The following is a 16625-nucleotide window of genomic DNA, read 5'->3' on the forward strand; positions in this document are numbered from 1 at the left end:
AATTGGCATCAGAGGATTACATCAGGAGCTTAAATAAAGTTTGACAATGTACCAGAACTTGCCATCCCATATGATGTAAAATTATTGTTTTGCAGAAAGAAAAGCAATATTTAACAGGCAGTGCCTTAACTTTCAAAATCAATTTCCTTGGGAAAATGTTTCACACGCAAAAAGTAAATAAATAAATAAAATGTTTGCACCAAACTGCAGCATCATTTATTTTAGAGATAAATTTATAGGAAAGTCATTCTTGACTAGCATTGTAAATAGAAAGAACAGAATATGCAATAGTGAAACAGTTAAAACTTACACATTTGGCTGGATAATTGATGGGTGATGGTGTATCTTTTCCATTTATTTATTGAGCAAAAAAAATGCATGGAGAAATTGGTATGTACTGAATCAAAGAGAATAGCCCTAGTGACACTCTGAAAAAAAAACATGCATTTTATAGGGAGAGATTGAAGCTGAAGGTTACTCTACATGTGTTGTGTACTATAATTAAAGTAAGTACCAAGTGTTGCATGAGGCCAAAAAAGAGAGAAGCAACTTCTTTCAGAGAAAATAAAGAAATCATCACAAGGAAATTGAATTCTGACTTGAAATATTCATAGAACTTTTCTGAAGGAAGACTAGTATGTGCATGTTTATGGAGGATCAGAGAATAGTGAATAATTTAATATAATAGAATTGCGTGGGATACAAAGTTAAAGAAGGTAGTTTGATTTAGATTGTTTGGGGCCTATTGAACCAGGTAAGAAACCTGGGTTTCTTATAGAAGACCAAGGAGTGGTGTTAAGAATGAGAGTCATATAAACAGTTTTATATTATACAAGGAAAATTGTGATATCAGTGTGAGGGATGGATTATAAAAAGGAAGTGAGAGCAAGGATACTAGACAGTTATCAGGTGTTCAAATAATTTGTTTGAAAAATAGTCTTGGTTTGGACTAAGCATATGTAGAGATCTACATAGCAGATTTGAGAGACATTTCTGAGGAAAATAAGAGACAAAAAGATGATTAGCTTCCTGATTTGAGTAAATGATGGAAAAATTATACCATTAACCAAGACAAGAATTTTAGAAGGAACAGTAAATTTGGGTAGTGAAAGTTGAGGTTTATTTTAGATGTGTTGCATTTTTTAAAGCCTTCAGATGGGACACCTGGAGAACTTGCCAAGTACATAGTTGGATAAACAGATCTGAAGCTTAGCAGAAAAATCAAACCTTGAAAAACAATCTGGGATTTATTGGCTGTAAGGCAGTAATTGTAGCCATAGAAGTAGAAGATGTAAAACAGGACCATGTAGATATGCAGAAAGGGGCCAAATACATTTTAAGAGTAGTACAAAGCAAGAAGTGATACAGGAAAAAATGACCAAGAAGGTGGAGGACACTCAGAAAAGGTTCATAGTTTGGCATACATGAAAAATATTCTCCAAGGCTTTAGAGAAGTATGAAATAGAACTAGATCTAAAAACAGATCAATGGATTTGGAAGTGGAGTGATTATTGATGATATTAGTGAGAGCAGTTTTTAAATTCTAAATTGATAAATAATAATTGCATGATTTTGTAGGGTAAAATGTGATCTCTCTCTCTCTCTCTCTCTCTCTCTCTCTATATATATATATATATATATATATATATACACACAATATATATATATATACAATGTGTATATATATATATATATGTGTGTGTGTGTACATATATGTATTGTAGAAAGATTAAATCAAACTAATGTGTATAATTGCCACATTTTTTTTATCCATTCATCTATTGAAGGGCATCTAGGCTGGTTCTACAGTCTAGCTATTGTGAATTGTGCTACTATAAACATTGATGTGCTGTGACCCTGTAGTATGCTCTTTTTGTGTCTTTTTGGTACAGTCTGAGAAGGGGAATAGCTGGGTCAAATGGTGGTTCCATTCCCAGATTTCCAAGTAATCTCCATACTGCTTTCCAAATTGGTTGTGTTATACAGTATACATGTATGATGTTGTGAGGAGGAAAAAAAATGTGTCACATTAGATTGGGTAGAGAGATGTGATGGGAGAGGAGGGAAGGGGAAGGGAGGATAGGAAGGGCAGCAAAATAAAATAGACATTATTATTGCTGTATGTATATGGGTGACTATATGACCAATGTGATTCTGCAACCTGTACAATCAGAAAATAAGAAATTATACCCCATTTGATTCAAATGTATGAATCGTCAAGATCATTGTACTGTCATGTGTAACTAATAAAAAAAATTTAAAAATCAAACTAATGAACATCCAGCTTATCACTTTTTGTGGTGAGAATGTTAAAAATCTACTCTTTTGTGCAATTTTGAAATAGACTGTGATGGTCATGTAGGATCTTCCAGTCTTTGTGCCCTTTGAGACTCTGTGCCCTTTGATCAGCATCTCCCCTTTTTTCATTCCTTCTTCCACTAGCCCTCTGATACTCTTCCTTTCTATTTTCTGTTTCTATGGAATAATTTTGAATTCTACATATAAGTGATCTCATAAGTTGTCTTTCTGTACCTGGTTTTTCTCACTTATTACAATATCATCCAAGTTTATATGGTTTTGAAAATGTCAGTATTTTATTTTTTTAAAGCTCTTTAGTATTCCATTGTACATATATGCCACATTTTTCTTATCTATTCATTGGTGGACATTTAGATTTCTTCCACAATTTAACTATCATGAAAAATGTTGAAATGAACATGGAGTACAGATGTTTTCTTTTCTACATACCAACTTTAATTCCTTTGACTATATATCCAGAAGGGATATTTCTGGATTATATTTTAATACTGAAGGTATATTCCAAACTTCCAGTTCCAAAGAGGAATGGGAGAGAAATAAATGATGCCTCTTGGAATAGAATTTAAGGTCTGGAATTTGTATGCCTGTTTAAATGAATAAAAAAAGATATTCAAACATATTTACAAACTGAGAGGAAGGATGCATGAAGAGAAAATCAGAAATTGGAAGGTTAGGTCAAGTGGCAAAACATGATAGTCCCTATAGCCAAATGCCTAGAACAAAACTACAATTGGAAATTCTATCCAAAGAAAAGAAGAGCAAAAGTTATTCTTTTAGATGGGTGGGAAGGAAAAAAATGCATTCGATTATAGATAATTGTACATATGGAAGAGAAACTGTGGAAATGTCAGTATTCTCCATCAAAAAACAGTTGTGGTGATACATTGAAAATGAGGAAAGTAGAATTGCATAAACCCAAAGATATGTATTGCGCCTTTGTACACTTTTGGGGAGATTCTTGATGGCTTCTAAATTTCATGATTGACAACATTTGCTTTGAAATTAGACGTATCTGGTTTTTCCACTAAATACCTTTTGGGAGACGTTTCTTTATCTATAAAATAGGATATAATAGCATTTTTACCTTCCAAGGTTGTTGTCTGAAATAAATAAGATTAAGTACTTATAAGAATATTCAAGAAAGGCTTCCTTATCATCTTTCTCCTATTTATAATTACATTTTAAGAGAGTTTAAATTTTTCAGATTCTTTCATTTCTACCTTATAAGTTTCATGGGAGTATTTAATTTCTATTAAGTGTAAACTTGATTTATATGACTAAACATATATAATGAGTCAGCATCTTAATAACAAATATTTTATAATTGAATAACCTAGTTTATAAAGCACTTAAACAATATTTTATACGATTTGATGTACAGAACAACCTCTTTAATATTAGTACCATCATTTACTATTTCCCCCATTTTGTTGATTTCTATTACATAGATGAAGAAATTGAAATCCATTTTGTTTATCCTTTTATTTGAGATACATGTGTTAATGACCTACTTATGTTAGGCACTCCATCCTTTGGACCCTGAGGCTAGCATATTTAGGAAAAAGAAATAGCCTTTCTTCATGGAATTGCAATCTGCAAATATAATAGGCTATTACCAAATTATTAATGTGAAACAGCTGGCTTAACACAGTTCTGAATGAGCTCATATTCTAAGATCATATATAACAAAGGAACCAAACCTTTCTTCAAAGTGGGAAAATCTTTCCTGAGAAAGTTACAACTTAGCTCAGACTCAAAGGTTGAATGGGAATGAACTGGCAAAGGGAAAGAGTAAGAGAAGGGTTTTCTGGATGAAAGTACTATTAATAGATCCTGGGGCAGCAGTTACACTTAGGAAACTAGAAGAAGGCTGGTGTTCCTGGAGTCCAGGGGAGCAATTTATGACACAAGATGAACTGACATCATAAGATAGAACTGGAAGACCATGATATGGACTTCTGAACAGTTCCACCTTATACAGCTTGGCCCTTATTCTGGTAGCAGTTGGAAGGCAAGAATGATTCTAAGTGAGAAAATCTTTTGAACAGATTTGTACCTTTTAAAGATCATGCTGGTTACTGAGTAAGAGCATAGATTACTGAGAAAAGCAAAAGCAGATGGGAGAAGGCTGTTAGAAAGCTCTGAAAGCAAAGCAGTCCAGGTATCAGAGAATGCAGGTCAGCCTAGGAAGGTTGCAGTGTGCTACAGTGAAATGAACAGAACAAAAAGCAAGCAAACAAAAACAAACAAAATAGAAAAAACCTACTTAGGAGTATTATGAACAAGATTGAATAGGGAAGACAGTGGAAAGGAGAGTTGTCAAGGTTTAGGTCTACATTTCTGTTTTACGTAAATAGGTAACATTAGAAATATTCCACAAATGGGGAACAGTAGATGACAAACAAATTTAGTAGAAATCTTATTGTTGAGGGTATGATATGTTGACTTTGAGCTGTGCCTGAAATGGCTATATTTCCAGGTGTGATAATTCAAAGAAGAAATGTAGGCACTGCAATTTGAAAATCATCCCTGGTTGAAAGATAGGAATTAAGTTAAGGATAAAGATAAATAGACTTAGAGAGAAAGTATCATGTAGGAACAGAACAGCTTTGATATCTAAACTCAAAATTTCTTATTTTTAGCCTGTCATGCTACTTTTAAATGTCATACTTAATGCATCCAAATTCAAAATCTATATGATGATTTCAGTATATCACTTGCTTATGTCAGTGGCTTTTTAAGCTTGTCTGGAAATAAGATCAAAGTGTCACCATATAAAAGGAACAAAATCAAGGGCTACTCTCTAATTGTAAGAAGTAATTTTCATCCACTAATATGATGACCAAATGATCAATTCCCAATTTCTATATGAAAGTTTATGGGGTATCCATTAGGAAATACCTCTGCACAGTTTCTATGTCACCTTGGGTCTGGGATTCATTATTATTTCTTTTGGTTCATGAATGGGCCAATGTTCCAATCCAGTTAGACAAATTACATTGCTTATTGTCTATGTTGATCCACTCACAATGTAGCAAATAAATGACATACCCAAGCTAGTCTTCTGATGTCATATAAGTGTACATGTTAATATCTAGTCAAAATATCAAAAGGTCTTGCTAGAGGTACTGTAGAAAGTCCACTTGCCCATATCACTCTGGGTATTTGGATTCTGGTTTTAATGCCACAATCAAATGGCTTTAGGAAAAATGCTTAACCTCTCTGTTTCAGATTGTTCATCTGAACAAGGAGACTGAACTAGGTCTCCAAGTTTCCTTGGGTTCTAATATTCTGTAACCACACAAAAATCCTTGAAAGAACATGAATTATTCAGTAGTTAAAGGTTCACAATCATCTTAAAAAATCCTTATTCACCCCTTTCCTTATTCTTCTGTCACATCTGATCATTTTTAGTACTAGAAACAGAGCAAAGATATTCATATTGACATTTTTCTTCCAAGCTGATGCTGAGTGTGTCATCGGACTCAAAACCTATTGGAGAAACAGTTCTGCACTTCTGATGGTTTCTAATTCTAACCTGGCATGGGGGCTTTTAACGGTGAATAGCCTTATGCCATTCTGCATGAATTCTTGCTGTGTATTCTGAAGGCTGACATTTTCCATTACACTTAAATTTGATCTCAGATTTCTTTGCTTTTCAGTTTACTCAAAGTTGCTTTCTTTTGAAGGTTGACATTTGTTACATCACATTTAGCTTTCACCCTTCACTTCGAATGTTCTTTGAGTAAGATATTGTCCCTATACCAGCTTTCGAACTAGAAAAAAAGAGGAACAAAAGAGGAAAACAATGAAATGGGGAGAAAATAATAAAGGGATAAAAATGAACCAAAAGAAAGTCAAATGTAAGAAGTTAAAAAATGTATTTTTTTGTTGCAATTTCATTTCATGACTCCCCTGCCCCTGTTGAAGTTTGCATGAATCCTCTAATTTTTCTATAGCCGTTGGAAATGAGAGAGAAGGAACATCAATTTCCAAATCTAAATGTTGTTCAGATGACTTCAAAGTCAGTTTGCACTCAGAGAAGACACAGGGTGCTATGCTTCTGTCTTAGAAACAGACCACAGGTGCCGATTCCTTCCCTTATGGTCCCTCAGCAATAACAAATGCAAAACTTTGTTCAACATCAGAGGTTTACAAAGTGAGACATGAAATTTCTAAAACATTTACAGGGATGTTACAAGGCCAAAAATATTTTTGTAATAATTATAAGGTGTCATTTGCCTTTGTCATTCTCATTTGCTCAGGAATGTGGAATGGAGTTTTCTAGAGGTTACATGACTTGCGATATTGCAGCAAACTTAATGTAAAGCACATAAGAGAACCCAACTGTCTTCTTTTATGCCAGACATTGAAGTGGTATGCAAAATAGAAAACAATATCATGCAAAATAAAAAAAAATCACTCTTTTCACTAAACTAGTAATGTTTTTAAAATATTCCAAATTCCATAGGAGCATAGTATTTATGTTAACATGTAATATGTTTATTGACGTTATTTTAAATTCATTAATATTTCTTACATTTCCTGGTTTTATTTCTCTCATGATAGTTATGAGAGAAAATCCATTGAAATCCATGTTTTAGTCACCTTTTTCACAGCTGTGACCCAAAGACCTAATAGCAACAACACAGAGAAGAAAAAGTATACTTGGGTCTCAGGTTATAGAGGTTTCAGTTAGTAGACAGCCAGTTCCATTACTCAAGGCCCAAAGTGAAGCAAAACATCAAGGAATAAGGGTATGACAGAGAAAAGTAGCCAAGGACATGACAATCAGGAAGGAGGAGGAGGAGGAGGAGGAGGAGGAGGAGGAGGAGGAGGAGGAGGAGGAGGAGGAGGAGGAGGGGAGGAGGAGGAGGAGGAGGAGGGAGCCCGCTATGCTCACCAGGAACAAATTATATACCTCAAAGACCTGCCTCCAATGACTGACCCACCTCCTCCATCCACACCCTACCTTCCTATAGTTACCATCCAGGTAATCTCTATCAGGTTATAACACACTGATTAGGTTAAGGCTCTTATAACCCAATCATTTCACCTCTAAACTTTCTTGCATTGTCTTACATAGGAGCTTCTGAGGGATACCTCTCATCTGAACCATAACAGTTATTAATAGATATAACCCATACAAACAAAAATTCTTCATGGAATCCTCAATAATTCTTTTAAAGTGTGAAAGTGTCTTGAGACCAAAAATTGTAGAACTGATATTATGCAATAGTTCCTGACCACTGGTCAGTCTTTACTTCCGTTTTGAGCCAGAGTTACCTGAACACCTGGTATTCTTCCTTTCCTGCACACATTGGCATTACCATTCCAACTTAATTCTGTTTGACCCTAAACTTTGTGTTGACATTTTTGGATGGCCATGGTGCTGATATTTAATTTCAATTATTTTGAAAAATATGTTTATCTTTAAATTAATTTTCTTCACCTTTTCAGAGTTCTATTTATGTTAACTATGAGATCTTGTTCTTTAGTAGATCCTAGAAAGTCAATTGCTGAGCTCAATTCAGGGGCCAAGTAAATCCTGAGTAGTAGGTTAGGGTGATGTTTTGTCTTGGATCTCCTATTCAGACAAATTTAGGAAACTTCATTAGATAATGAGAAGTTGCTGAGATGAATATTTAGATAGTGATGAAGAGGTGATTGTTTCTCATGAATTCTTCCTAAGCCTCATTCAAAAAATTTCATAAGTGGAAATTTCTTTCACCTAACACAATCTGTTCCCTAATAATATTAGCATTTCACTGACCTTGGTCTTTTTCATATCTCAAACAAGTTCTTCATTTATGACATTTGAAATGAGCTATTTTCTGATTGATTATAAACAAGTTTCTTAGAAATTTAAATAAAGACTTAATTGATATCAGCCCTATGAATCTTCTAACAGTACTTCTTTTCTTCCCCAGATGCAAAGTGTAATAGTCACTCCTACAATAGTTAGTAGTTCCAGTGGTAAGAGAATTGCTAAAGAGTGTCTCCTGGTTGTGACTGGCAGCAGTGTATTTTTCAAGGAAATCAAGTCATTAAGAAGCACGATAACCTGGCTTGAGGAAATTCAAATCAGGTTTCAGGTCTTCTGATACATATGACATTTCAGTCTGTAAATATCACACCAAAGGCAGAGAACTAATATGAGTAACCCTCACCTCCATGAGGAGCAAGCTACTGAGCGTGAAATGCCAACAACTGTATCCCAAAAGAATGCTTAAGTAATTTCCCACAACATCACAGGGAAGAAATGCCAGGATTTGTGGAACATATTTGTCCATTGATCTATACCTGAATTCAGGGGCTTTAAAAAGGCAGTTAAACATGAATTCTCCAGAGACCTATTATGTTGGAATAATATTCTAAATCAACTAAAAAATAGGAAGCTTGTTCTTTCACACAATGGTATTCATTCCTAAAAGGGCATATGATTTGAAAACTTTTTCTTTTTTTTTTAGGGGGGTGGTACTGGGGATTAAACTCAGGGCCTCACACATGCTAGGCAAGCATTCTACTACTTAGCTATATTCCCAGCCCTGGAACCATTTTTTAGTTCAGTAACGAAATTGCAATTACTCACATATTTTATTAATTAGTTGGATAAGCCTGGCTTTTAAAAAGTAATAAATACTTTTTAATAGGCTTGAAAAACTTTTTAAACAAGCTTACAAAATGAAATGAAAGTCATCTATGAAACTTTCATTCAGATAGCTGGTATTTGTTAATCTTTTCCATCTTTTATTAAACATATAGGGAAATGTACACATATTTATTTCAAAAACAATACTGCATAAATATTTCACAGTATTTTATATCATTAAATATTCTAATACTATGTTTAATGACATCATATAATCCACCACATGGCTATAGCATATTTAATTACTTATTTTTAGATATTTTATTTTGGATATTATTTTCAGTAGCTTTTTGCATACACAAATCTTCATGCACATCTCTTATTATATCCTTAAGACATATTCCCTCAAGTTAAATTTCCAGATCAAGCCAGAACCACATTGTGAGTTTTGTCTTGCTTTAATAAATGCTACCATATATTGCCAGCAACATACAAATAATTTCCTGTCCCAGGAACTTCACCAGCACTGCAAGCATCTCTTTTAATATGTTCAATTCTTCTTAATACGGTTGAATGCAAGTTATGTTTGGGTATGCTCTAATGTCAACTTAGGCCTTGTTTACATCTCAGGGTGTCATGCAGTTAGTTTCAATTTCTGTCCTAATTTCTTTCTGAACTTCAACAGTGAAGAATAAATGAGACATCCCTTTCCATTATAGTGTAAAATCAGCCTTCCCAGCACTTGCATATATTAGTACAAATTTATCATTTTCCTTCTGGACTACACTATACAGGTGTTACCAGTTTTTTTTGTTGTTGTTGTTCTCCTTTTTCTAAAAATTTTGGGAAAAAAATACACTTATTTCTATTACCTTTAGATTTATTTTTCTTTTATACTTTTGCTTAAAAAGAAATTCCAGAATTGATATGAGTGGTATTGGCGGAATTAAGCCTATTGCAACCAATGCCATTTACCTTAGAGAAAGGCAAGAAATACCACTGACTCCATTGTATAATTTTCATCATTATTATCACCATGACTACTGTATTTTTTTTAATTGCCCACCTCATATATACCATGGTGCTATATCCCATAAATAAGAAAATAAGATGCAACACACTTAATCTTCAATTGATTTATTTACTAGTTGAGGAATGAGGACACATATATAAAATAATAATACCTTATGTATATACTAGTATATCCTAAGTGTCCAAGAGAAATCAACCACTCAATATTCTTGGAGTTTGAACAAGTGATTATTAAGGAAAGTTGCCTTCAGTGGGATTTGATCCACATCTTGAAGAAGGACCAGAATTTTAAGACAAGAGGTGACATTACTGAGAATGCACATGACTTTTTCAGAGCAAAAATAATAGCAAATGATGGGCTGGGGATGTGGCTCAAGCGGTAATGCGCTCGCCTGGCATGCGTGCGGCCCCGGTTCGATCCTCAGCACCACATACAAACAATGATGTTGTGTCCGCCAAAAACTGAAAACTAAATATTAAAATTTAAAAATTCTCTCTCTCTCTCTCTCTCTCTCTCTCTCTCTCTCTAAAAAAATACTCTCTCTAAAAAAAAATAATAATAATAATAGCAAATGAAACAGACTGGTTCATCCAATATTATGGTAGGAGAAATACCTGGAATATTTAGCCAGTCTTCAATTCTAGGTTAGCAGTATGAGTATAAGAAAGGTCCACTGAAAATAGAAAACCATTTAATGTTTTATAAGAAATGAATTTACAAACAAATTGGGAAATTCTTTAGATATCACCATGAAAAATATGAGGTAATTATGTTATAGACCAAATATGTGCAGAAGAAATTAAAAGTAAGCACAGATACTCAAACCATTAAGATAGAAGAGTCAACTGAACTTAGCAACTGAGTTAAGTATAAAAATAAGAAACTACAGGAAATTCCACAAACTTCTATTAAACTGTGCTTCAATAAGGGACTCATAAATTGGAGGAACATGCCACCAACCATGGGCTTCATATAGAATTCCTTAGGGAACAGGTGATTACCTCTACAGGAGGCTGAAAAGTGGTCAAAACAACCACAGGTAAATTGATGCTGGAGCTTTGACTGGAGGGATGAAAAGATTTTCATCCAAAGAAAAGTGGGGAAATCTAATAAAGACGGCAAAAGAGGAGCCAAATATCATCTTTAAAATTTTATCACTATATGATTGGAGAAAGATATTAAGAAGGAAACCTGGTAGTAGAAATGTCTTATGGAAAGATAATGAGTTCAGTTTAGTCTTCAAACAAATACAAAGAGGACACCCACAAATTTGGAAGCATTGGGGACACATCCAAGAACAAAGCAGACAAAAAATTTCTGCTTCCACTCTAGTGTACATTCTAGTGAATACATAATTAGAAGTATAGTGCTCACCAAAGCTGGTGTTGTGATGTTTCTTTTATATTTTCATTTACTTTTTTTGTCACCTGTATCAATAAGATAAAATAGGCACACAAGAAAACAAGAGTGACTAGAATCCGACTTAACAAGTCATCACTTTGTTGAAATATACCAAATAACTTATTCCCTCTGAGGCTTCAAACTGTCCTCAAACTGACCTTGATGTCCACAAGCTTCAAACAAATAGTTAGTAATTGAGAGCAATAAATTAGAGTCAATTGCATTTAGTTGGGAGAATTTAAAGTCTTAATGTGCTAAAATAGGCTGACCTTCTTCTAGCTTTGCATTTTTATTGCACCCTTCTGCTCTTGGTGCATGCATGAGGTTATGCTGAGACCTTCTGACCTTAGCAGTACTTCATGAGATGTGTCTGGACTACAGTTCTCACTAGGGCTCATTGCTAGAATGTTCAAAGGGAGAAAATTAGTATTGGAAAAGTATTTTCAGGTCAGAAATAAGAGTTTTGAGTGACTAACCTTAGAAGTGAAATTTTTGTTGCAATTAAAATGCTCAGTTTAAATGAAAAAAAAATGCATACCCTATTTAGCAATTACATTTCAAACTGCTCTCAAGGACTGTTGAGGGGTACTGAGTAATACCATTTTTTTTACTCAACTCTATAGATGCATAGTATTCATTTCATCCTTCAGTAACCTAATATCCTAAAAAGTACAGCTTATTGGAGACTTTAAAGTTTTCTAACTTCAAAACTACTGGGAGCTAATCTTCAGAGTCTTCACCTGACTGGTTGAAAAACCTTCAGTTAATTCCCTACAAAAGCAGTTTGGGGCTTTGTTTATTTGTTTATTCATTTCTTTGCTTTTAAATGAGTACTAAGAGCAGTTTCTGGAAGTTTTAAATTATGCCTATTTTTTTCTGAAAACATGTTCATGTGAAATTAATTGTTCTTACCAAAGCCCTGGCTATATCTAATCATGTCAAGGCCATAGGTCAAGATCATCTCAAAGCAGCGTGGTACCAAATTTATCTCCATGCACTTAGCTGTCGGTAGATAATTGCATCTAATTTCTGCTGGAGCAAGATGGCAACAATCTGAAGAGCCCATTTTAAAATAAAATTGTCTTTGGAATATGGTTTCAAATGTTAGATGCCTCACAAATTTGGTTTAATAAATAAGTGACTAATCTTACTATTGTCATATATATTCTAAAAAGGAATAGGTTGCAGTTAACTTCAAGAACTTCACAGTCTAGTAAGCTTTATCCTTATTATATTATGCTTGTTCATGTATTATAAAGTACTTTAGATTTCTGGGTTTCATTAAGAGCTGGCTAAAGTCAGTTTTAAAATATTAGATTTTATTTTTAAGCATATAAACTATCAGATCTCCAACTGGTAATAGTTTAAACATTTCCATCCATTTCAGAAAAGATTTCAGATATCCAATAATCCACATTTTATAGCTAAGAGAGTTGGCAAGGATCTTACTTAAATTCACCTTTCTAAGTCTAGTCAAAAAAGGCTTTCAATTGTAGTCTACATGAGAGTCTAGAATATGGAAAATAACACTTATTGCTAGTGATTATTTTAATTTATGATGGGTTTATTATTTTACTTTATACACTGGGGGTAGAATACTTTCTCTGTTTTTACTGACATGTGTCATCTGTTTTTCCTAGACATTACCATCTTTATAAACACGTGTACTATGTCTTAGTTTTCCAGATCAAGAAATTCGTAAAGTGGCAGTTCAACAATTAAACACCCTCTTGAATGATGAGCTACTGGAATATCTCCCACAGCTGGTTCAGGTAGGAACCACAAAATTGCTATAGGAATGCCAGTATTATAACTAATAATTCTCTAAAAAGTTCCCAATGACTGCACCAATTTGCAGTCCCACCAGCAATGTATGAGTGTACCTTTTCCCCTACATCCTCGCCAACATTTATTGTTGTTTGTCTTCATAATACCTGCCATTCTGACTGGAGTTGAGATGATATCTTAGAGGAGTTTTGATTTGCATTTCTCTAATTGCTAGAGATGCTGAGCATTTTTTCATATATTTGTTGAATGATTGTATGTCCTCTTCTGAGAAGTATTTGTTCAGGTCCTTGGCCCATTTGTTGATTGGGTTATTTGGTTTTTTTTTTTTGGGGGGGGGGTAGCTTTTTGAGTTCTTTATATATCCTAGAGATTAGTGCTCTGATGTGTGAGGGGTAAAAATTTGCTTCCAAGATGTAGGTTCTCTGTTCACCTCACAGATTGTTTCTTTTGCTGAGAAGAAACTTTTTAGTTCGATCCCTTCCATTTATTGATTCTTGGTTTTAATTATTGTGCTATAGGAATCATATTAAGGAAGTTGGGGCCTAATCCCACATGATGATTAGGGCCTACTTTTTCTTCTATTATATGCAGAGTCTCTAAGCAGTATGGAGATTCCTTGGAAAGCTGGGAAAGTAACCACAATTTGACCTAGCTATCGCTCTCCTCATTCTATACCCAAAGGACTTAAAAACAGCTTACTACAGGGACACAGCCACATCAATGTATATAGCAGCACAATTCACAATAGCTAAACTGTGGAGCTAACCTAGATGTCCTTCAGTGAGTGAATAGATTTTTAAAAAATGTGGCATATATACACAATGGAATTTTACTCAGCAATAAAAGAGAATAAAATCATGGTATTTGCAAGTAAATGGATGACATTGGAGAAGATAATACTGTGAAGTTAGCCAATCCCCAAAAAAACAAATGCCAAATGTTTTCTCTGATATAAGGAGGTTGACTCATAGTGGGGTAGGGAGGGACAGCATGCGAGGAATAGATGAATTCTAGATAGGGAAGAGGGGTGGGAGGGAAAGAGAGGGGACAGAGGATTACCAAGGATGGTGGAATATGATAAACATCATTATCCAAAGTACATGTATGAAAACTTGAACTGGGTGTCAACATACTTTATATACAAACTGAGATATGAAAACTTGTGGTATATATGTGTAATAAGAATTGTAATGCATTCTGCTGTCATTTATTTAAAATAAATTTTTTTAAGTTTCCAATGAATCAACAATAAAGAACTTAAAAGTGATATTGTAATTTAGTCAAAGAACTGAGTTATAGCTCATATGACAATGCGGACATTATTTAGCCAAAACTCATACAGCAACAAAAAGGCATATAAAAGCCAAAATGGAATTTTTTAAAAGTGATTTCATTTATTAATTAAAGCAGAGAAAATATATTTATGATAAAATCTTTTCATAACTGTATGTGGAAAACATTAAATAAATGTTAGGTAAAAAACAATTTTTCTCAGAATTTATGAACTTCTTGAGGGTTTTTAAGATGGCAGAATACAGAAGGTTGCTTTCCAGGATGCTTCATGGTATGAAACCAAGGAAGAAGACAGGCAGCTTCTCAGCAAGTGACGTACTAGACACCTTCAGGGACACTGTAAGTCCACAGGGTAGAAACTCTGTTGCTTCACATAGATACTGTTGGATTGGTAGACACACAAGCAGCATGAACAAGCAAGGGAACAAACTGCCCCAAACAAACCAAGGTACTTCAATAAGGGAATCCATGGACACCACAGTGGAAGAAATGTCAGTGAAGGAGTTTATAATGTACATAGTTAAATTATCTGCAAAGTAAAGAAAGGTATAAGGTATGAAATCAGGAAGTAAAAGATCACTTCAATAAAGAGAGATTTGGGAGAAAAATAACACAGGCAGAAATCCTCAAAATTGTGGCATATAAACACAATGGAATTTTACTCAGCAATGAAAGAGAATAAAATCATGGCATTAGTAGGTGAATGGATGGAGTTTGAGAAGACAATGCTAAGTGAAGTTAGCCAATCTCAAAAAACCAAATGCCAAATGTTTTCTCTGATATAAGGAGGCTGATTCATAGTGGGGTAGGGAGGAGGATCGTGGGAGAAAGAGATGAACTCTAGATAGGGTAGAGGGGTGGGAGGGGAAGGGAGGGGGCATGGTGTTAGAAATGATGGCGGAATGTGATGGACATTATTATCCAAAGTACATACATGAAGACACAAATTGGTGTGAATATACTTTGTATGTAACCAGAGATATGAAAAATTGTGCTCTATTTATGTAATAAGAATTATAATGCATTCCACTGTTATATATAAATAAAAAATTTTTAAAAATCCTCAAAATGAAGGAAAGAATAAACTAAATTAAAAATTCAATCGAAAGCATCACCAACAGACTAGATCACTTGGAAGACAAGAATTTCAGGCAATGAAAATATATAATCTTGAAAACAAAATTGACCATGGAGAAAAGATGTAAAGTGACCATAAACAGAACTTCCAAGAAATATAGGATAACCTGAAAGACCCAATTGAAGATGTATTGGGATAGATGAAGAGTCAGAGATACAAACAAAAGGAAGGTACAATCTTTTTGATGCAATAATATCAGAAAATTTCCCAAACCTAAAGAATGAAATGGAAAAGCAAATATAGAAGGCTTACATAACTCCAAATATACAAAATTACAACAGATCCACACCAAGACACATTATTATGAAAAAGCCTAATATACAGAAAAAGGATACAATTTTAAAGGCTGCCAGAGAATAATGACAGTTAATGTTTAGAGGAAAACCAATCCAGATTTCAGTTGTTTTCTCAACACAGGCTCAGAGCTAGGAGGTATTGGAATGATATATACTAAGATCTGAAAGAGAATGGATGCCAGCCAAGAATGCTATACCCAGCAAAATTAAGCTTCAGAGTTGATGATGAAATAAAAACTTTCCTAGATTAAAAAAAAGTGAAAAGAATTCACTAGAAAGCCTTCAGTACAAACATACTAAATAAGATATTTCATGAAGAAGAAAGGAAAAATAAAAGTGAAAACTACCAATGTGAAAAACTACACTAAAAGAACAATGAATCAATGGAGAAATTAATTCAAATTAAAAACCAGAAATAAATCAAAATGACACAGAATAAAAATCATATCTCAATGATAACATTGAATATAAATGGCTTATACTCATTAATCAAAACATATAGACGGAATATTGGATTAAAAAACAAGACTCAAAAACATGCTGTTGCCAAGAGACTCACTGACAAAGACTTCTGCAGACTGAAGGTAAAAGAATAGAAAAAAAATGTCATTCACATGGATCTTGTAAACAAGCAGGGGTTTTTTTCTTATATAGGTAAAATGGACTTTAAGCCAAAATTAATCAGGAGGGACAAAAAAGACCATTCATATCACTGAAGGGAATCATATAACAAGACATAACAATTGTAAATATTTATGTTCCCAA

General features: G+C 33.9%; 1 protein-coding gene across 3 annotated transcripts in view; it reads left to right on the plus strand.

Moving 5' to 3' along the window:
* The window catches only part of Pik3c2g (phosphatidylinositol-4-phosphate 3-kinase catalytic subunit type 2 gamma), a 385322-nt gene that overhangs the window by 152432 nt on the left and 216265 nt on the right, over positions 1–16625 (plus strand). For all 3 annotated transcript variants that reach the window (XM_058576231.1, XM_058576230.1, XM_058576232.1), the window contains one exon: positions 13024–13117. In XM_058576231.1, coding sequence (XP_058432214.1) covers positions 13024–13117 — 94 coding nt within the window. The remainder of the gene's footprint in view (positions 1–13023; positions 13118–16625) is intronic.

This window comes from Marmota monax, unplaced genomic scaffold (genome assembly GCF_021218885.2).
Source record: "Marmota monax isolate L192 unplaced genomic scaffold, Marmota_monax_Labrador192_F-V1.1 WCK01_AAM20220418_F8-fsc00012, whole genome shotgun sequence".
NCBI classification, from domain to species: domain Eukaryota; kingdom Metazoa; phylum Chordata; class Mammalia; order Rodentia; family Sciuridae; genus Marmota; species Marmota monax.